The sequence below is a fragment of the Carassius carassius genome, chromosome 40, assembly GCF_963082965.1.
Source record: "Carassius carassius chromosome 40, fCarCar2.1, whole genome shotgun sequence".
Taxonomy (NCBI): domain Eukaryota; kingdom Metazoa; phylum Chordata; class Actinopteri; order Cypriniformes; family Cyprinidae; genus Carassius; species Carassius carassius.
In genome coordinates, this window is record NC_081794.1 from 22,259,866 (window position 1) to 22,283,438 (window position 23,573).

The 23,573-nt window shown below is 36.7% G+C and overlaps 1 protein-coding gene across 2 annotated transcripts; it reads right to left on the reverse strand.

Annotated features, from left to right (window-relative positions):
• Positions 1-184: 184 nt before the first annotated feature.
• On the reverse strand, positions 185-22,780 carry LOC132122402 (CDP-diacylglycerol--glycerol-3-phosphate 3-phosphatidyltransferase, mitochondrial-like). 2 transcript variants are annotated; one of them, XM_059532626.1, is made up of 11 exons: positions 22,629-22,780; positions 19,102-19,303; positions 18,369-18,446; positions 17,812-17,908; positions 14,700-14,889; positions 14,267-14,445; positions 8,773-9,188; positions 6,089-6,164; positions 4,530-4,678; positions 3,609-3,777; positions 185-547 (listed from the first exon to the last, which is right to left on the reverse strand). In XM_059532626.1, the coding sequence occupies exons 1-10, from the start codon at positions 22,742-22,744 to the stop codon at positions 3,658-3,660; spliced, it is 1,623 nt and encodes a 540-aa protein (XP_059388609.1). In that variant the 5' UTR covers positions 22,745-22,780; the 3' UTR covers positions 185-547; positions 3,609-3,657. The 2 variants fall into 2 exon arrangements, 1 of the variants encoding a protein (XP_059388609.1); XR_009426372.1 differs by lacking the exons at positions 185-547; positions 3,609-3,777 and adding an exon at positions 5,878-5,985 and having other exon boundaries at positions 4,547-4,678.
• Between the last annotated feature and the right edge of the window lie 793 nt (positions 22,781-23,573).

Consider the following 23,573-nt stretch of genomic DNA (forward strand, 5'->3'; position numbering starts at 1 on the left):
TTTAATTGTTAATTTATTAAATAAATAAAAATCTTGTGGCAGAAACCAGCCTTCATAAGTTTCACGCAGTGGATGTGAAATATGGAAATTTTACACATGGCTGAGGTAACTAAGGGTTTCTGAAATCAACGTGCGAGATCAATCTAATTTCAACCAAAAATAATGCCATAAAGTACAATGGAAATAAAGTAGAAATGGTAAGGGTCATCTTATTAAAGTGAAAAAACAACCAATATTTACAGAAAAAAAATTAAATTAATTCAAATATGTACACATGTGCACTGCACATCGAACTGATGGCCAAATGTTCAGATCTGCCACACTGCTTACAAATGTGTTTCTGTCACACTGGCAGTAAATACTGTATACTGGATTTGCATGCATTCTCCTCTAACAATGAGGTTGTGTGAAGCAGAATGAATGTTACTGAATCGAACCGCACAGAGTGCTTTCTAACATCACTGGAGATCTTTATCATAGCCATCTGCGTCCAGCAATATTTGCAAATGCCTCTTTTACAAACCACACGTGTAGTCCCAGTTTTCACCTGAAAAAAGAAAAAGAAAAGAAAAAACAGGTGATCTTAAAAGGTGATACTCTAATACTACTTATTTATTATCAACACAGAACACACTTAGCAAAATACACTACAGTTCAGCCGTTTTGAGCTTTTAAATGAGGCACTTACGGTCCTCAAGGTTGCATTTATTTGATTAAAAAAAATACAGTAAAAACAGTAACATTGAAAATTATTTCTAAATATTTCTTAAACTATTTCAAATTTAATTTTAAAATGTCATTTATTAATCTGAAAGCAAATCGGCCATTATTCAGTGTTTGCCTTTAGAAGTCATTCTGATACTTATGCTGATTTATACATTTCGTATTATTATCAGTGTTGAAAGCAGTTGTGCTGCTTAATACATTTGTGTAAACTAATATTTTTTTGATGAATAGAAAATTTAAAAAATATATATATATATATTTTTTTTATAATAAATGTCTTTACTGTCACTTCTGAGCAAATTAATGTGTCCTTGCTGAATAAAAGTAATTTCTTTTTCACACACAAAATTACACAAATGTACAGACCCAAAACAATTGAACCATAGTGTGCATGAAAACACCCGGAGGACATAGCAAATAAAACCTAATTTCTACATTTTCTGACTACCGGTAATCCCAATAAGCTCACAATTTGATCATCTGTGTCAGCAGCACGGCACAAATTCAATACTCACTAACTGATGCTTACCTTGAAAAACAGCACTATTTAAAAAAACAACAACATCTGGTTTCATTGTAATGCATTTGAATAATCACTAGAGGGCAGAAGGAGTACTTACTAAAGTGAATGAAATTAAACCTTTCTTGACTACAGACAACCCTGCTGCGAGTCATAATGAGCAACTTTATATCATTATTACATAACGTCCTTTATATTTTGATAATTTCCAAATTCAATACGCTTATTCAAGCAATTCCTGGAATTTTTGTAATGGTTATTTCCATAAATGATTCACTGACAAAGTGATAGTAAAGGAATTCTTCCCAGTAAGTGCCACCTCCACTGTTCTGCACTGATTTTGGGAAGGTATTTCTAAAATTCTGTAGAATGGATTTCAACACGGCCAGGAATACTCCAATACCACAGTGGACACTCGAGTCACACTTTCATATGTCTACACCCAGCGGATGATAATGTTTTGTCATCTGCCGCTTGAAATGCTCAAGCTCTTTAAATCGGGTGATTCTGATTGGCTGTCAAAGTAATACCAACCAACTACTTCGTTATTGTTATCATTATAGCTGTGGGCTTCCCTATTCCCATAAAACGGTTATTAAAACATTACAGCTATCATTACACTCACTGTCTAGTAAGGCCAGTCAGCTAGAAAAAAAAATGGAAGACTAGTTCTGAGAAAACTCTTTATTTTTTTTAAAAGAAGCCACTCGGTATTTGGTCACTTTTTTTATTTATTTATTTTTATACATTTTGAAGCATTTTGGGTTACGTTACACTCATATTAATAGCTGAAAAGATTGAAATATTTAAAACATACAAATTTGGGGATGGCAGCTATGCTTTCAGCTGATTTTGTGTGTACTGCACATGCTGCTAAATCCGAGGAAAAGAGGTAGTGACCTTTCAGCCAAGTTCGATTTTTCATATTAATGTTCAAAGGGCCTCATTTTGTTAATACCAATGGCTTTGGCTCAAAGTTAAACAATCTTAAATCCTGACATTTCGCAAGCGAGACAGAGAATGTTAGTAATCAAAAGGAGGCGAGGGAAGGAATCGTGCAGCACGTAGAAAGAGCAGCTGTAACAGACTCCAGATGTGAGCGACGGAGGGCTCACGGAGGTCACTGCCAGTGCAGCTGAAGTCTGGGCCTGACAGCACTGGAATGGCCAGATTCATGCTGTGGTCTGACCATGCTAGCTCTAGATGGGCTGTGTGACGGGGATTTGGGTTGAAGGAACCACTGGAGTGACAATGTAAATTCTTCAGAACCCGCTGTCTGGCAAGCTGGGGTTTTGTATATCCATGTTCGGGGAAAGTCTGACTATACTGAGTACAAGAGAGCCAAGTCATTCGTTTGGAAGTGGAATAAAATGCTGAATGCTGCTTTTGTTTGCTTTAGGCTAGAACCTTCTGAGCATTTCATGCGAATGCCTCGTTTATGCTTCAACATAATGAAATGCACATAATACCCGATACCACCGAACCATCCCTGCTGGAAAATCCGGCTTAAGATGGTAGCGGGTTATTACACACAGCAGCTTAAAGTCAACATGAATTGCCATTTGTAAGCCATTTCATTTCAGTTATGTGACATTAGCATATTAAACAGGACAATCAACTAGAAAGAATAGGTGAGACATGATTTTATCCACTGGGAATCGATTGGATTGTGAAAAACTGACTGTTTGCTTAAACTAAAATTTTACAAAAACTAACTACATTAGCACTGAGATCAATCATTAGTTATCATGAGCTAACAATGAACAATACTTTGTGTTAACTATCATACGACAAGATATAGAAGTCTGTCATTTTCACCCATAGGTCCAGTTATGTTATTTTAAAGAAACATTACAGGGTCTTCTTTTTTTATTTTTTGTTGTTGTAAAAACATGCACAGATAAATTGTTCACAATACGATCTATAACATGAATTTAGGAGATAAGTTCAAATTTAATTTCCTGTCGACAAATGCATCCTTATTATAGTGTTACCACCAAAACTGAACCTAAATAGCATGTTGGGCTGTTGGTTAACATTGTCCAATAGCCCTCTCAGCTTAGGTGACGTCGGCATAGAATGTGCAAGGTAATTACATTTGATGAAAGATTAGGATGAAAATGTTTTCATTGGAATTACAGCCATCGGTGAATCATTAACAATACGACCAAGAACAAATATTAAGATAAGGTTCATGTTGACTTTAAGGTGGTCAAGATGGTCTTTGGAACAAGGTCAAGCAGCTAATAACCAGCTTTTACACAATAAAAACCAGTTTGGCCTGAACAGCTCCAGGAGGAATCGCTCATGTCTGAAACCAACACTAATACGCCCGATAGGTTTAAAACATGCTTCAAATGACCGTCAGCAACCAACCTGTGAGATATCCATCACCTCAGGCCTGCTGAACTTTAGAAGAAGTTCTTGATGAGTGGAGTAACCAGTTTCACCCACAGCTTTACACGGCGGTCTGGCTGATTAAACGTGGAGTTTGACACTTGCGTTGAACTCTGGTACAACATCTCCTGCTCCTGGATAAGACAGAAACCAACATTTGACTTAAACTATCTATATTTTTAAACCTTGCTATCTCAAGTGCTGTCTCTTCTCAGACCTTTTCTCATAAAGATTACTACAGAACTGATTTTAATTGATCTTTTATCACCTGATAAGTGAAGATTACAGGTACCTTACATTTCAAAAACTATAAAAACTGATGACAGTTAGCCTCTGTTCCCAGAACGACCAGTAAAGATGAATGTTTATGGCACATTCTTTATATGTAATGCTGTTTGAGATAACAAAGATAAATGGACCCCCATTGCTTTCTAGTAAAATAAAAGCTACAACGTTAAGGACACTCACACGATTTAAATCTGTTAATACTGAATTACTACCATTAAAGTGATAGTTCACCCAAAATTGAACATTCTGTCATTAATGACTCACCCTCATGTCTTTCCAAACCCGTAAGGCCTTCATTCATCTTCGGAATACAAATTAAGATATTTAATAAGATATTATGAGGTTGAATAATACATTTTTGGTTGAACTATCCCTTTTTTTTAGAGCAGGGTGATAACATAAATTGGTCTACATTCATTTAAACTGCAATAAAACAAATCACTTGATTCAATGTGTGGAGCACAGCTGTGTTTCCTGTAAGCCCCAACAATGACCAGCCATTAACTTCACAGTTAGTACTAACAACTATTAAAACACATCACAACCCAAGATTTATGGGGTACTGTAGGAAACAGTGGAAGTGCAGAGGAAGTCCAACCTGTCGCAGTTGCATCTGGAGTTCCTCATTCTCTGTTACTATGGCAATCTGAGCCTCCAGATCCCTGTGCACAGAGCGATAGCCGAAATTTGGGGAGCCAATGAGAGTGAGGCAGGGGCGGTCTCTTCCTCCCACATAGTACCACAGACCTGTGAAGAGTAGAGAAAAATACCCTGAAATGTAACTTTTCAGACCAGTAATAATGATAAGTGCTTCATTTCCTGTACAATTGTTTATTATGACTCAAACCACTCTAAAAATAACCTTGGTGCCTTCACACTGACAAACATGCAGATGTGGCAGATGCTTCAAAGCAGCTGATAGCGTCAGTATCTATGTTTCCTGGTCATGTGGGTTTAAAAGGTGTGGTGTCTATACAACAGAAAACATATTTCATTTTCACAGTCAACAATGCATGACCACACACTAGAGGAAAAAACAAAAACAAAATGTCAGTCCAATTATGTACATAAACTAAACAGATGTTCTATTAATAGGCAGCAGGAATTACTTGCCACTTCAAACACTTGCCAAACATAACCACCCTGGCCTGAGGTGCTGAAACACTCATCATCGTGTGACACTCATCGTGTGACACTCATCAATACTTCAAAATTAATTCCGGAGGACTTCCTTATGCACACAAATCACGCAATTAACCTTCATACATGGTTATAAATGCCTTTATGCTTAATTAGATTAAATTCCACTTCAAACTAATAAGCAAACACAATCCATGAACTGTTTTTTCATTGTCACGTCGTGGCATTGGGTAATTCTATTATAGACCACGTTGTTGATCATAAACTAGTGAATTTGTTTCTTCAATAAATGTATACTTTTATTTAGAAAAGGATGCATTAAATCAATCAATTTTTACAAAAACAATTTTATAAATAAAAAGGTATTCTTTTCCCACTTCAGCTCCACTGTTTACAAGAAATGACGGCATGACAAGTCTTTATCTAATAAGCCAGACTTCTCAACAGGACCCTGAAATTGAATTCAACTGACGCTGCTCAGGTTTGTCCAGCCTCTATATTTCTCCAGACGACACTATTTTATTCTGTCCCTTCAGGTCAGGGGCTTTTATTAAAGTGTATGAGGAAACTCAGTTAAAGCCATATGAACAACCAAGTCAAATTTATTATGAATTCATGCATTTTTAAAGCAAACTAAAAATCACTCACAGTTCAAACACACACAGCAGTTTGAGAAATAACACAGTGGTGATCGAGTTGCTTTTGGCTCAGTAGTGCATTTGATTTGTCTTAAATAACATACTGAAACAGTAAAGCTGAAATAGCTTAACATCCAACAACAGCCAGAAAACGTGGCCAAAGCATACCTCTGGTTTACAGGGAAAACATCACATGTGTCTGGCAGCCTCTGTGTCCTGAAGCTGTCCAGGAAGCGCTCTTGAGGCTATTCAATCAGAGGTGCTGGGAAACCTGCTCTGCGCATTAAATTATGAGCTTTCCTGTTACACCCAATTTTTGGGAACTGGGCTGATCCACTTCAGTGCTTAAAAGAAAACAGTGCAGAAGATAAACATGTACCTTTAGCATGAAATGTCCAATCTGGGCGATGGTATTCATGCAAGAGCACACGACTCTGCTGACCCAGCTGACACACCTGAAACGAACACGATGATGAGTGCTTCGGTTTAAGAAAAACCAACAACACAAGAACAAACATAAAAAAAAAATATTCTGATGGTTATAAAACAGCAAGACTTAAACCCTGCGAATTCAGTGCATTCGTCTCTGCAACACAATCCACAGAACAAACAATTATAAACTGCAAAATAGTGATAATTTCGTTAAAGAAAACTACAGTATGACGGAAAATACTTGTTGACAACATTTTTTTTTCCCAAGCAGAGACAACACTGACATTTATCACTAACTAAAACACTAATAATACTATATAACCCAAAATTTCTCTATATTTTCTTCAAACAAATAAAAAAAAAGTTTTCATACTTGGGGTTGCCTGAAGAGCTGAAATCCTTCTATAAGCGCTTCTCTCTTAAAAGGACACTTTTTCAGTTTTATTTTTAACAAACCTGGCAACTATTCACATGCACCCTTTCTTACACTATGGAAAAAGTGCTGAAACAACTAAAAACATCAACAAACATGTAGGTTGGAGTATATTAATCTACACCAGGAGGACATCTTGGAGGGCCGGTGTCCTGCAGAGTTTAGCTCCAACTTGCCTTAACAAACCTGCCTGGACGTTTCTAGTATGCTTAGTAAGAGCATGTTTAGCTGGTTCAAGTGTGTTTAATTAGTGTTGGAGCTAAACTCTGCAGGACACCAGGGGCCTGTACCATGATGGTAGCTGAAAAAATTCAGAGTTACAGAATTAGTTTTGAGTTAACAAAACCAAACCTCTCCAATCCGGCTTTGTTGGTACCATGATGCTATTCATCAACTTTCCTTGTCAACTCAGGCTTTGATTCTGAGTTTGTTGAACGCTTGCACATGAATGTGTGACATCATTGGCGAACAGCCAATCACGAGCCTTGCAACACAAAGCAAGTTTGTTTTACTTCTTGCGAGAGACCCAGCGAGATTCAAAACTAAAGATTAAAGGTTTTGCTAAAGGTTAAGAGATTGAAGAATAACAAATTTAAACGTCATATGAAAAATTAAGGAGGACAAATAAAATAAATAATCTTGCTCTATCAGTGCAGTGACAAGTGAAACTTGTTAACTTAGTTTATACATTTGAAAATATATAGTGATAGAGAATTGAACGTGTAAGGTCAGATTTTATTATTTTTTTTAAATAGTGCAATCTTTTGATACTAAAGCTTATTTATATTACATGATCTGTATACATTAATATTGATTTAAAATAAACGATTTATAATAACTGTTAAACTAAAATTGCTTGTGTGTAAAAGATTAATAATAATAATGACTCACAATAATTACATAAATCATAAAAAAATTTTTTTTTAGCATTATTGACCTTTAATTTGGAGCAAAATAAACTGGAGTGACTTTGTGTCAGACATGTGTCACTTCTCTCACATCTGATTGGTCCAGCTTCAGTTTAAGATCTCTAACCCAGAACATAACCTGCCCAGGAGCAGGTTAGCCGTGGAGTGTAAGTTACTATGGCAATGAATGCCGCTAAAAGCCAAGCCACTTACGTGGTACCTAAAACCCAGGATTGGTGCAAACTAACCTGAAACTTACCTGGCTAGCCAGCTGATCTAGTTTCATGGTACAGGCCCCAGGCCTCCAGGACTGAGTTTGAACACCTCTGATCTACACCGAGACATTCTTCTCAGATGAAAGTATAAAACGGTGTCTCTGTTCCTTCAAAATGGTTGCAACTAAATCTGCCATCAAACCCTCACACCGACTAACGGTAATAAATCCAAACATGGATCTCAGGTATGCTATTTGTGATTGAGGTTGCCAAATAAATGCATTTATGCAACCTCTGTGCCACAATACTAAGTCTTTTTATTGTTGTTGTTTTAATAGAATGAAATTGCCACTGTTTTATCTTTTGAGTTTTACCAGTTTTCATAATGCAGAGAGTGTGTTTGTGATAATAAATCCGGAAACTAGATGAGGTGAAATAAACCATGTGTATGTTGAAAGGTGAAAGGGACACTAAACACTTGAATAATGGCTGCTGAAAATTCTGATTTGCCGTTACAGGAATAAATTACGTTTTAAATGATAGTTAACAAAAAAAACATTTTAAAAATGGCAATTTTTTTTTACCAAATGAAGGTAGCTTTCAAAAACATTATAAACCCAAATTGTAAACTTTTGAACTCTAGTGTATATCACAATTTACTGCAATATTCTTAAATTGATCATCTAGAATGAAACACTTTTTAGACACAAATCAAATGATTATTAATTTAAAAAAGTTTGGCATGAGTACAAAAACAAAATAAAAAATATTGTAATGCATTTTAAATATTTTTGGTGGTTATAAAATAACCAATATACTATATGCAACAGTAAGCTCACAAATCAGTTGGATTATATGTTAATGTGTCAATTTGTCACAGTGCCTGGCAACCATAAAAAAAACCTATAGTTACATTATGTCTATACTAGACGTGGGTGGCATGACTTGACAAAACTAAATTGCTCCTTTTATAAATGACAGAGTTGTCTACACTTAAGTGTTCATCTCTGTCAACACAGGTAATTTACACATCATACTGCCCAGCACTGTGCTAAACTGTAGAAAAAATGCACACCTTATTGTAGAACTGTCGGGCGAGGTGAACGTAGGCCTCAGGAATTGCTCCTGCTACTCCTTTGGCTCCAAAAAACCCATTTACCTCTGGCGAGGCCATGAGGATATGGTAGTCTGCTGCCGCACCTAGCACCAGCTGCATGTAAGTGAGCGTCAGGTTGAAATAACCCGATGTCAGATAGACGACTGAGTCTCCACCTGCCTCTGTGAGCAGTCGTTTGGTTACATGTTCATCCAGATGAATGCCAAGGGGCTTCATTTGCACAAGTGGAAAGATCCAGGTGTCATTTGGCACCATACCCTCCGATTCTGGGACCTCTGAGCATTCTGCCTCCAGCATGCTCTGCCTCACACGGGCTGTGTTCACCACCTCCTTGATCCGTCTCTGTGCCAGTACAGAAAAGTCGGCTCTGTTACCTGTTAGACCATAAAAAAGAGCACATCTTGAACACTTGACATGCTTAAATATTGGATACATTTAGACTGTGTTCCAAAAACTAGTCAGCTGCAAACATAGGCAGCATTTCAAGCCCAGTTGTACAGATCACTATAATGCACTGTGTTGAGATCAGTGACTAAAAGCATACAAAACAGCATTAAAAGCTAAATTATGATTATAACTATATTTCCTTAACTAACAACAAATACATATATAAAATGAATTGATAAAGTTAAATTGGACTATTTTATCTGACATTTCTGTGAACTACAGTACATATTTCAGCTTATCATAGTTTGGGGTAGGTTAGATTTGAATGTTTTTCTATGCTCACCAAGGATGCATTTATTTGTTCAAAAATATAGTAAAAACTGATATATTGTGAAACATTAGTCGTAGTTAAAATAAACATTTCCATTACTATATATGTTAGGACGTAATTTATTCCAATGATGGCAACGCTGAATTATCAATAGTCATTACTCCAGACCTCAATGTCACATGATCCTTTAGAAATTATTTTAATACGTCAAGTTGGTGCTCAGGAAACATTTATTATTATCAATGTTAAAAACAGACAAGCTATTTAATATTTCTGTGGAAACTATGACACATTTTTTCAGGATTTTTTGTTTGATGACCAGAACATTCAAAACATTATTTAAAATAAAAAATGTTGTGACATTATAAATGTGACCCTGGACAATAAAACCAGGTATATTTGTAACAATAGCCAACAATACATGATATGGGTCGAAATTATTGATTTTTTTTAAATGCCAAAAAACATTAGTATGTTAAGTAAAGATCATGTTTGATGAAGATATTTTGTCAATTTCCTACCGTGAATATATCAAAACTTTATTTTTGTTTAGTAATATTCATTGCTAAGAACTTCATTTGGACAACTTTAAAGGCCATTTTCTCAATATTTAGATTTTCTTGCACTACAATACAACTAGTTGTATCTCGGTCAAATCCTATCCTATCAAATCTGCTTATTTATTCGGCTTTAAGATGATGTATAAATCACAATTTGAAAGAACTGACCCTAATTACTGGTTTTATGATCTTCACATCACAGTATTTCTTTTCTTACTATAGGAGTCAATGGGGACCAGCAACAGTTTGGTTCTTCGAAATATCTTCTTTTGTGTTCAACATAAGAAATCTATACAGGATTGGAACGACATGAGGGTGAGTAAACGATGACAATTTTAATTTTTGGGTAAACGGTTCCTTTAAGAGGTTCTATTTCAGTTAGCATAGCAGCATAACTTATTAGGTTTTGAAAAGGTGCTGTGTGTCAATCAAGGTAAAATACCTGACAGCAATGATAAACAGAACGATTCTAAGAAACTGATCTAAACAGGTTGTTTACACTTATTTGAACAGGTATGCAAGCGAAATGACATGCAATCCAATCCATTCTATCAGGTATTTGCTCATGCGAGATCCTGAAAATGCATAATCAAAACCTCAGAGACACGGGTCAATAACTGCTGACCGTCTGGAAAGGCGCTCTGTCAAACCCTGGCGCCTCTGCTAGACATAATGTGCCACGGTGAGTCATAGCAAGAGAGATAATCTGTAAATAATTAATTAGCTTCAGGGCAGAACACTGCATGTTGGTAATGTATGGCAGAAGACTGCTGCTCCATGGTGTCTTAGTTTATATGGTTAACACGGAAAATGGGCAGCAAGGGCCGCCGGAATATTCAGTTTGTGAAATGCAGAGAACAAGAAAAAGTGAAAGCCTCTGCAAATATGCGTGGACGGCGGAGAACAAATAAACGGCCCTTTAAAGCACAATAGGGGCTTTCCCCAAAGATGCAAAGCCAGCCACCCCAAGCCTCCAGGTCCAAACACATCCAGTTAACAGGGCCACGAAGTTCAGCGGCTCTTACCGACAAACTGTGGGATCCAATTACTGGAGATACAGGGGCAGGACCGAACTGCAGACTCAGCGGAAAAGCTTCTCAATGGACCAGCGTTCTAGTAACTCTTACTGGAAGATGAGGCTTTTTCTTTGAACATATACATTCGCAGACAAGCTGCATAAAGAAATCTCACCCTGATTCGAGTGCATGTGCTTTTCGTCTGATATTGTCCTCCTTTTACCGTCATACATCACTATTCTCGCTGTTGGCTATCAGTCCATCATTCCCGTCGACCTCATTGTCTTGACGGACTGTATCCAGGTCCAAATAGCTCCTTCCCGAACCTATCATCCTCCTGCATCTCTCCTTTCCTACCCTCTCAGCACAGATCACTTACCACCAGCAAGGTGACATCATTGCACTATTTCTGGGATCTGTGACAAACTGTGGCCCCGCTCTACCACAATTATGTCATCAAACGGAGCTGGGTTACGGATATGGAGTGAAGCTGAATGGGCATAATCACTCATTCACTCGCTGAGCCTGGGGAGTGTAAGACACACAGAGTCATGGCTGAAGCTCAGCATCACAGAGACCTGAGGCTAGCAAGTAGGCTCCGAGCTTCCTGTTACTCAATGTGTTACCACAATGCTGGTGTTACAAGAAAACGAGTGACTTACCATCATTACCTCTGATTCATGTCTGTCAGAGTGGGTAGAAACCACAAGTGTCAATCATCTCTCTTATCAGGAATACGTTATGGCCAAAAAATGCTGATGAAGTTGTTTGATCACTTGCACTTAAGACAGTGGATGCTCTGAATAAATAATAGATATTCATTCCACACGGCCCATTTTAACCAACTGATACACGTGAGAGTGTAGCACTGAGTCACTTTGCATGATTAAAAATGAAAACAGAAACAGAATTTTATACTATGAATATTCCTTAATTAATTACAAAAACTGTTTTATCTTCAGTGCATGTCCACAGCAACTATTTTAAAATTGATTTATTTATTATTACCTTTTTTTTCATATATTTGGTTAACAGGGCCAGGGCCATTTTTGCATTTACCTCTTTTATTTAATATATATATAAATATAGAATATACAACATAAGATGTTTGTCTTAAAATATATATATATAAACCAGATTCCAAAAAAGTTGGCACACTGTACAAATTGTGAGTAAAAAAGTAATGGAATAATTTACAAATCTCATAAACTTATATTTTATTCACAATAGAATATAGATAACATATCAAATGTTGAAAGTGAGACATTCTGAAATGTCATCCCAAATATTGGCTCATTTTGGATTTCATGAGAGCTACACATTCCAAAAAAGTTGGGACAGGTAGCAATAAGAGGTTACATGTACATATAAGGAACAGCTGGAGGACCAATTTGCAACTTATTAGGTCAATTGGCAACATGATTGGGTATAAAAAGAGCCTCTCACAGTGGCAGTGTCTCTCAGAAGTCAAGATGGACAGAGGATCACCAATTCCCCCAATGCTGCGGCGAAAAATAGTGGCGCAATATCAGAAAGGATTTTCTCAGAGAAAAATTGCAAAGAGTTTGATGTTATCATCATCTACAGTGCATAACATCATCCAAAGATTCAGAGAATCTTGAACAATGTCTGTGCGTAAGGGTCAAGGCCGGAAAACCATTCTGGATGCCCGTGATCTTCGGCCCTTAGACAGCACTGCATCACATACAGGAACGCTACTGTAATGGAAATCACAACATGGGCTCAGAAATACTTCCAGAAAACATTGTCGGTGAACACAATCCACCGTGCCATTCACTGTTGCTGGCTAAAACTCTATAGGTCAAAAAAGAAGCCATATCTAAACATGATCCAGAAGCGCAGGCGTTTTCTCTGGACCCAGGCTAATTTAAAATGGACTGTGACAAAGTGCAAAACTGTTCTGTGGTCAGACGAATCTAAATTTGAAGTTCTTTTTGGGAAACTGGGACGCCATGTCATTCGGACTAAAGAGGACAAGGACAACCCAAGTTGTTATCAGCGCTCAGTTCAGAAGCCTGCATCTCTGATGGTATGGGGTTGCATGAGTGTGTGAGGCATGGGCAGCTTGAAAGGCACCATCAATGCTGAAAGGTATATCCAAGTTCTAGAACAACATATGCTCCCATCCAGACGTCGTCTCTTTCAGGGAAGACCTTGCATTTTCCAACATGACAATGCCAGACCACATACTGCATCAATTACAACATCATGCTGCGTAGAAGAAGGATCTGGGTCTTGAAATGGCCAGACTGGAATAGAGATCTCTCACCCATAGAAAACATTTGGTGCAACATAAAGAGGATCATGCGACAAAGACAAAGACCTAAGAAAGTTGAGCAACTAGAAGCCGGTATTAGACAAGAACGGGACAACATTCCTATTCCTAAACTTGAGCTACTTGTCTCCTCAGTCACCAGACGTTTACAGACTGTTATAAAAAGAAGAGGGGATACCACACAGTGGTAAACATGGCCTTGTCACAACTTTATTGAGATGTGTTGATGCCATGAAATTTAAAACCAACTTATTTTTCCCTTAAAATTATAAACTTTCTCAGGTTAAACATTTGATATGTCATCTATGTTGTATTCTGAATAAAATATTGCAATTTGAAACTTCCACATCATTGCATTGTTTTTATTCACAATTTGTACAGTGTCCCAACTTTTTTGGAATCAGGTTTTATATATATATATATATATATATATATATATATATATATATATATATATATATATACATTAAAAAAAACAATTAATAGATACATGTTTAGACATTGTGTATGAGTGCACTTTCAGGATTTTAAAGCCAGATTGAGTTCTTGGTTTGTAGTGGTGGAACAATGCTTTAAAGTTTCACTAAAGTAGGCCAGATTATGGTAGTTAGCTGCAACCTGCACAATGTATCACTCACAATCAGCCTCCAAGCTACAGAAGTTGTGTTTAGCATCTTATGAATGTGTTTGGGCTTTTACCTCACATAATGTGGTTTCTAACTTTAATTCTTTTAGAAAGCATATACAAATGAATGCTTTAATGAATTCTTATTAAAATCCCTTCTCATTGTCTTACATCACATTTTATATCTAAGGAAGTGGCATCTGTTTAAACAGATCCCTCTCTTTAAAAACCACTTACCTTTGAAGGGATGCACCATTCCCTCCATCATGTGCACACTGTTGTCAGGCTGCAACTGCAGTGACACGTCGCCCACGGCTCCCACGAGTTCAGCAAAGAAATCAGCCACCTCCCCGCAGTCCTCCAGAAGTACATAGCGATCCTGACGATTGGTGAAGTAGGAGTCACTCAAATTGGCCCTGTATGAGATATCATCATATCACACTCAAGAGTGGGCAAACAAATATTCACCTCCTCCACTGAGCAGAGGCTGTTTGCATGAGCTCCATATGGTCTAAAAACAATCTAGAACCATGAAGAGCAATAGCTATGGGAATATTTTGAGAGAATTTATGGTATTTAAATTGCAAGTATATTTTAGTTACACAACCATAACATAGGTTTGCAAACATGTTGTATCTGTTTTTGCTGTGACATATGCACTCGTACACACCCGCTAATGATGAGACTGTTGTCAAAAATGTATGCCTTGATGTGCTGAACCCCTATGGTTTCATTGAAGCGTTCAGGAACCAGAAGACGCAGCAGCCCCCGCAGGTCAGGTGTGTGGTACAGGGATACTCTCATCTGCTCGGGAAAACGCTGGAGCAGTGACATTAACATTGTGCGGGAATTGTGCTTACCTTTAGATTCAAACACAACAAAGGGGGAAATGAGAAGCAATGAGTCAGTGCATACACTTAATTAAGCGTTAAAGGGAAATTCATATGGCGTTATTTTTTAGTCAAAAGTTATGAGCGTGAGCATGCTCAAGAGCACAATATGTTATTTCACACGCGCAAAAATGAACCTTCAGCTGGCATGATAAAAGTACTTGCGCACAAATTCAACAACCAAGAGGTGTACAGGTAGCTGCGGGCAAGCGCCTGGCATACTCTCATAGGTTAACTCTGCTTGTACAGTGGAATCCTGCTCGCGGAGTGCTGTTTTGCTCGCACAGTGGATTTCTGCTCGCTCAGCTGATTTCTGCTCCTTTGAGTCTACATGACTTTTGACAATTTGGGGGCGGAAACCAAGGAGGGCACTGACCCTCTTATGATTGGTCACTTTTACATAGGGACATCCTTGTACCTTGATTGACAGCTCTCATTACAGGAAGCACGGAGTTGGGTTAAGTTACCACCGAAGAAGAGTGGGAATGAATTAGAATGAGTTTTCTAATATACATAAAATGTCTCTGCACGTATAAAATGCTGCGCAGATCATAGTTAAATCAATTACCATCGATGTATATATTTGCGAACGATTAAGCCTACGTTTTGTTAAGTAAGTTAACATTAACGTTACATATTTTTGAGCAACAAGTAACGTAACTAGCTAGCCTATTCGTTCTGTAGCTAACGCCTTAGCCAACACTTGTAATGCTGATCGCCCGACACTCATTTTAAAACTTTTAATCTTTAAAAACTGCATCTTAGACAACTAACGTTAGGCTAACTGAATTATAACATAATTGTTTTCACATGTACTTTTACATCTTTTTACAACTCATTCTAATTCATTCCCACTCTTCTTCGGTGGTAACTTAACCCAACTCCGTGCTTCCTGTAATGAGAGCTGTCAATCAAGGTACAATGATGTTCCTGTGTTAAAGGGACCAATCATAAGATGGTCAGTGCTCTCCTTGGTTTCCGCCCCCAAATTGTCAAAAGTCATGTAGACTCAAAGGAGCAGAAATCCACTGCGCGAGCAAAACAGCACTCCGCGAGCAGGATTCCACTGTACAAGCAGAGTTAACCTATGAGAGTATGCCAGGCGCTTGCTCGCAGCTACCTGTACACCTCTCGGTTGTTGAATTTGTGCGCGAGTACTTTTATCATGCCAGCTGAAGGTTAATTTTTGCGCGTGTGAAATAACATAATGTGCTCGTAAGCATGTCTTACACGCTCATAACTTTTGACTAAAAATAACGCCATAAATTCACACTAAAAGTTGATGGAGGTTGCTGTCACGACAATGCTGTATTATATTATATTACATTATATTATGTTATAGCAAGGTTTAGTTTTGTATTTTCTTTATTGAAGTAAATATGTTAAACAAATAAAAAAAATGGGAACAAATAAAAGTTAAAAATCCATTCCAATTCCTTCACTAGCAACAAAAGCCAAAAACAGAAGATGTAAAAATAGTCCTTTTCACCTTTTTACTATTTGGACACTCAAAACTTGTGTAATTATTAATGAAAATTATAAATTATTTTTAACTTTCTACTAATCAAAGAATCCAAAATATCAGCATTAACTCATTAAAAATATTAAGTAGCACAACTTTTTTTTTTAATACTAACAATAATAAGAAATGTTTCTTGAGCAGCAAATCAGCATATTAGAATAAATCCTGAAGGATCATGTGACACTGAAGACTGAAGCAATGGCCGATGAACATTTAGCTTTGCCGTCACAGGAATAAATTACATTTTAAAATATATTACAATGAAAACAAAATTAAAGCCTAAAATAATTATTTCAAAAACATTTAAAAATCATACACAGCTACTGTAATGGCTTTCAAAGGAGAAAGATGCTTTAGGAATGGGACACTGCTAACTAACCAAATCTTGACCCCTTGGTGCATTGCTAACAGTTACAGTTGTTCACGCTAGAAGTTGCCAACACATAAAAAAAAAACCACCTCTCTTTGTGAATGCCTTCTCAAAATCTTCTCAAAATGAGAGTTGTTTTCAGGAGATCAAGCAGAACCTAAACAAATAAAATGAAGATCTATGCTGCAATATGATGCTTCAGTTACCATGAAATATTAGATTATGAATTCTTACAACATCACTGGGTGAGTTGTACAGCAACAGAATGACTAACAGTTCCTGTCAAGTAGTTTGCGAGGTAAAAGAAAAGGGGGGGGAAAACAGGGAGGAGGTCTGAACTTCAACCTACAATTACTAAAACTGGAAATCCTCCAAAATTACACCCATGCAATTATATCAAAAAACATGGCGTACATATGTTAGTCAGTGTTCGTAAAGGGAAACAAACATTAGCAGGGGATTTCCTGCAGGCATTATTTTCTTCTGATGGCTTCATAGGAAAGTGATCGAAAAGATCAAGCTATGTGCAAAATGCAGTTCAAAGGAAGTAAAAGAATAATACAGAGGTAGGTTTAAGTATAAGTAATAATGCAAGGCCTTGTTCACACAGCACACAATCTAATCTGGTTTTGAAATCAGATTTTTGGGACTGATTGTCTATACTGTCTTTTAATTAATGAAATCAGATCCATCTGATACATGTAGCAATGACTTCATAATTCATGAGATGCATCACTGTATTTTACACAAACCCACATGGTGTGCCTGAAATTGATCACTTATGTCATTCTTTTCAGTGTGACCATAAATAAATGAATTAGTGAAAACCACTTATCATTGTGATTTAGATGTCTGTGTATGAAATCAAAATCCTATGTTTTCACTGTTCAAACTACAAAAACTCGAAGGATTTGGGTTGGACATGTCAACTGCTGGGTGCCCAAACAAAGCCTGAGCATGTGTGTTTTCAATGAGTACAAAGAAAAAGACTAAAACCGACCTCTCGAGCCTCTGGTATAATCCAGCAGAAAAGACACTTTGAGATCAGGTGCATGATCTTCCTGGGAGTGCTCTAATGCCTCTTCCATGCAATCCACCTTCAAAAGAAATTAGAAAGTCACTAAATACACTATACTAGGGTTTTTTTTACATTTTGATCTATTTCTGCTGCAGGAACCTTATGGCTTGTCTGGCTGGTTTTGCGTGTTGATTTGAACAAGGAAATGCACTTTAGATACACTGAGATGGTGATTCAACTTTTAGATTGAGATTTAGCAACACCACCAGATCAAATACTGTAGATAAAATTAAATTCTGCTGAGTTCATTTTTCAGAATATGCTTGCATATCTGACTTTGGTTGTGACATGAGCTACTTACTGTTAATATGTCTTAATCTTACAGTGGAAAAAAATTGAGATGAGATATGTTAAACTTCCCTGAGCAGCTTCCTCTTCTTAATCAGGCCACAGTCTACTGCAGAAAAACAGCCTTTCTTCTTGGGCTATGTTTTATTTACTGGTCAGCGACAGTAAACGTGTGCAGACATGTTACATACGAGGTCTTGCTCTAGTGGTCCTGTGCCCAGATACAGTGATGCCATCACCACACGATTCTTGGCTGTCTTGATACGAGCCTTGGCAAACAAAAAGATCAGAAAAACTGAATGAGAAACACTGAGTAAAGCTTTTTGTTTTTTTACAAGCTATATTATGACAAAACAAACTGATAAAAAAAGTGATTCAAGACATTAAAACTATTCTCTACATAAACACAGCTAGACAATCTTCTGAAATTGAGAAAGAGAAAAAAAGCATTTGACCAAAATTCCATTTTTATTCTTACATTATTATTTTTTTAGAAGCCACATGAAAATGTAAAGCTGTTCTCATGGCAAGATTAAACTACTTTGAATAAAAAGAAGAGACAAATATTTCGCAAATAGGCCTATCATTTAATCATAAAACTAACAACAATAGATGAATTATGATGTTTAGAATGGACATTTGGCACAGATCCACCTGTTTTATTAAACAAAACATCCTCTTCTCGTAAGTATCAACCAACGTAATATATTTATATAACGACATATTTATATATAAATATGACTATAAATAGAAATGCACTAATTGGGCTTAGATAATATCTGTTAGTAATAAGATATCAGAGATTTCTTTTTTACAACCTTATAGTCATATTTACTGGCAATTCAGTTCTCTGAAGGTGCAATCAATTGGCTTTCACCCAGTAAATGCAGACACACACACACACACACACACACACTCGCATACCTTCATAGCCTGATAAAACTCATTAGGCGAGTGAAGGATGCGTATGCGGCCCCCAGGGACCCTGAAAGCAGGTACATGATCAGCCATCCAGTGGAATTGAGAGTGGAGGCCCTCGACACCGGTGAAGCCTGGAGGTCTGGAGGAGGCCAGGGGGGCCGAGTCCGCCTCTGCCAGGAGAGGGGCCAAGAGCAGCACAGCGGACCTACAGGATGACAGGAAGTGAAAGAGAATTAATGGGCGGAGAAAACCTTTAATCTGAATCCAAGACTGGCAAACCTCTTCCACACAATGAACTATAGTGTTTCTGTTTTACGGTATTACTAAATATAGTCAAATCTTGTAGCTGAACAGTTATACTGAACTGATGCTTGGTATTTGTTTCCTGTTGGCTCTAAAACAACATAATATAATAAACACTATTGTCGTTTTTTTATGTCTTTTTTCTTGTGAAAGGCTGCATTTGTTTAATCAAAAATACATTAAAAGCAGTTATATTGTGAAATATTATTAAAATTACTGTTTTCGGTAACACTTTAGAATACGTAACATCTATTAGTTGCTTATTAGCAGGCATATTACTAGAATATTAGCCATGTATTAGTGCTAATTAAGAACATATTAATGCCTTATTCTACTTGACCTTATTCTACATCCCTAATCTTACCCAATACCTAAACCTAACAACTACTGTACCTTACTAACTATTAATAAGCGGCAAATTAAGAATTTATTGAGAGAAATGTTGTAGTTAATAGTTAACAAGTGTTACCTATTCTAAAGTGTTACCCTGTTTTCTATTTAAATATATATATATTTTTTAAGTTTATTCCAGTGATGACAAAGCTGAATTTGTCAGCAGCTATTATTCCAGTCATCAGTGACACAAGATCCTTCAGAAATCATTCCAGTATGCTGATTTGGCATTCAAGAAATATCTCTTACTATTACAAATGTAAGATTTTGTAAGATTTTAGTAATGTAAGATTTAAGATTTTTAATTTATTATTTTTAAGGATTTTTGGATAAGTAGAACGATCAAAACAATCTCATGGATTTGATATTGACAGGTTTTTTTGTAACATTATAACTTTGTCACTTTGCAGAATGTATCTTTCTTTAAAAGACCCGAAACGGTTGAACAGCAGGGTATTTTCAATTATTTTTGCGAATTAAAAATCTAATTCTTCTCTTAGTGGTCTTTTTTGCTTTAATGTTTGGATCAAAAATAAAAAATATTGAAATAAAAACACTTATAACAAAACAATAAAACAGTCAGACGCGTTTCGGCCCCAAGGCCTCTAGTCATTCGCTTTACCGGATAAAACTGCTTGTTCGAGCGAGCGCCAGCTATCCTGAGGGAAACTTCGGAGGGAACCAGCTAGGGATGGGACGATAACCGGTTTTATTGATAACCGTGATAAAATGTGCTGAAGGTTAGTAATATCGTTTAAAAATGAATTATCATTAAAACCGTGTTTGATTATCGCGGTTTTAATAACTCGCTATTAAATCATGTCCAGCCAGCAACAGTCTGACGCAAGCGCAGCGCATAATGTTTTTTTGGGGTTTTTTTCGAGAAGGAATGGCGAAAGTCAGTGACTTTTCTATGCTTTTCTATGCTTCTACACTTTTCATTGTAAGGAAGGAAATGCCACAGAATTTAATCTTTCTTTAAATTAAGTGCATAGAGTTGCTTGTTTTATTAGTTGTTTGTTGATTATTAAATATAAAACTTGCTGAAATGTTTTCAGTGTGAGCATCAACTATTTTTGAACACTTTCATCTCATTTCAACAAAACCGTGATAATATTGATAATCGTGATAATTTTAGTCACTATAATCGTGATATTAAATTTTCATACCATCCCATCCCTAGAACCAGCTACTAGATGGTTCGATTAGTCTTTCGCCCCTATACCCAGGTCGGACGACCGATTTGCACGTCAGGACCGCTGCGGGCCTCCACCAGGGTTTCCACCAGGGTTTCCGAAACTTTGGCCTTGGGGCCAAAACAATAAAACACATTGTATAATAGTAATTATTTTTGTGAAAATCTGATGTGAAATCTGAAAACAAAATCTTTATTATTGCTTCCTGGTTTTCAGAATAATAACTAACAAATGTATACTTTTCAGCATTTCAGTAGCACATGTAATTACACCAAAAACTAATGTTAGAGAGTCGATTTGACTGTGCAATATAAACCAGTACATTTGAAAGTTGATTCTGAAAAAAAAAAAAGATTTAACAACTCTTATTCTCAAAACTTGATTTCCAACTATTCAGAACAGGGCCCTTAGTCCAACTCCAAATGCAACAGTGTTCTGAAGACAAAGGCAGTAATATGGTCTGTATGACACAGCATGAAGTCTCAAACTGCAACCCTTCACTCAGATCTACTGCCAAACACCAAGGTCACACTGAGTTCTCTACAACCCAGACAGTGCTTTTCTTCACAGAACCCAGAGTCTCGCCGCACTCTACAGTAGATCTCACATAACTCCTGAGAAAACAAAATGAAAAGAGGCGCCTCTGAGAGCGCCATGACCCTGCGGAGACTGAGCGTAAAACAATGTGAAGGTCAGTCGTGGGTGAGTTTACGAATCTATTCAAGTAATCTATCTGCGTCTCTCAGATGTATCAAAACAAGACCCATATTTCATGCCCTTTATAGATATCATATCGACCAAAACAAGTTAAGAAAATTCAGGAAAAGGCCTCCACTTATATCAGACTGATTTGATTCAATCCACCTTTTCAAAAGAATGCAAGCAGTGAATGGCTGCTTTGTAAACCAGTGCTTCTTGAATGAACCTCTTTCATTGCAAAGCACATCTGATAACAGAAAGAACATCTGATCAACTAAAGGCCAACTTGGGCCACATTTTTCTGTAAGAAAAAAAAAATGCAATATTGGTCATATGATGGTTAACATGAACAAATGTCCAAGAATTTGGTGTACAGCCTGGCTGTCAGATCATACATTCATGAATAAGATTATTTTAATAAAAGGAAGTGCTGACAAACCATATCTGATCATCTGCCTGCAGTCTCGATTTATTTCGTTGAATTACTATCCAAATAACCAGAGTGCAGTTTAACAGCTCATTAAAGGGTTAGATAACCCAAAAACAAAGGTTATTTCAATATCAATGTTATTTTTAATCACCTTTATCCAGTTTCAAACTTGCAGGACTTGAATTTCCTCAAAATAATATACTAAGAAGTCACCATTTACTTTCAAAACATTTTGGGGTGAACTATATCTTTAAGAGAAAAGACATAACGGTGTTTACTGGAAATACGCTAATGGATAGTAGTAGAGCAAAAGCAGCAACCATCTTTACTGGTCAAATGTTTACGGATCGTATTCTCAAGCTCCCTCTGACATTTCTAACTCCACAATTAAATTTATGATCTCTCCTTTACACAACCACAAGCTAACATTAGCCAAACACTCTTGACTTTGATATTACGCGATTTCTATCGACTGTCTTTGTGTAATGCAAACGACCGCTGTCATTTACCCTCTCCTCCGCTCATGTGTCCTGAAAAAGCGATAGGTTGTCCTCGTAAAAACCCAGGAGAGAGCAGGAGTATACCCAGAGAACACAAGTCTTTTCCATGTCATGGGCGCCGCCATGTTTTCACTGCATTTTGAATGTCAAAACTTTATCTAAACACATAACGTTACCTTGGCTTGCACGCGGCGCGACACAGACGCTTGTTCTAGTGTAAACCTATACAGTCTATGGTGTAAACACGTATAATAAAAGGGCCTGCAGCGTTGACAGGGTATAATTCTGCTTTTGCTGGTCTCTCATCTTTCTATACGTTTTTATCAGTGATAAAAATACCACATTGTCTCTTGTACACTACACCTTTCCTATTTATATTATAACTTAACTATAGCCATCATCTGTACATACAAACCAGAGTCAGAGCCAAAATCTATTTTTATTTTAATCAAATAAAACATAAAATAATGCACAATATGTTACATTTCCGCTAGAATAGATTCTAATTGTTTTTAGGAATGATTTTTTTAACATTCAGTGTTTCCTAAAACTTTCATTATTTCTTACGTTTATTTTATTTCAGTATTATGTTAGCTGCAGATAGTCACGTTTCAATCTCCGCGACAGTGAAGGCAATTATCTGACAGCTAGACTGTGAGAGGAAATAAATGCATAAATAGATATAATGAAATATTATGAAATATATAACATGAGTAATTTTAGCATACATTTTAAGTATTTAGGATATTTTCTCCAAACCTCCAGTTAAATTCTCACTTGCACTCTTATATAATTTAAATCATAGTACAATAATGTATTAAATCATATGTATATTTATGGCTAGATACTAACTCTATTCATTTAATGCACTCGGGACTATGACAGTGTGATTTTAATATTATATGTTACATCATTATATTATATATACAATAAACTTCTGATCTGTTAATTTAT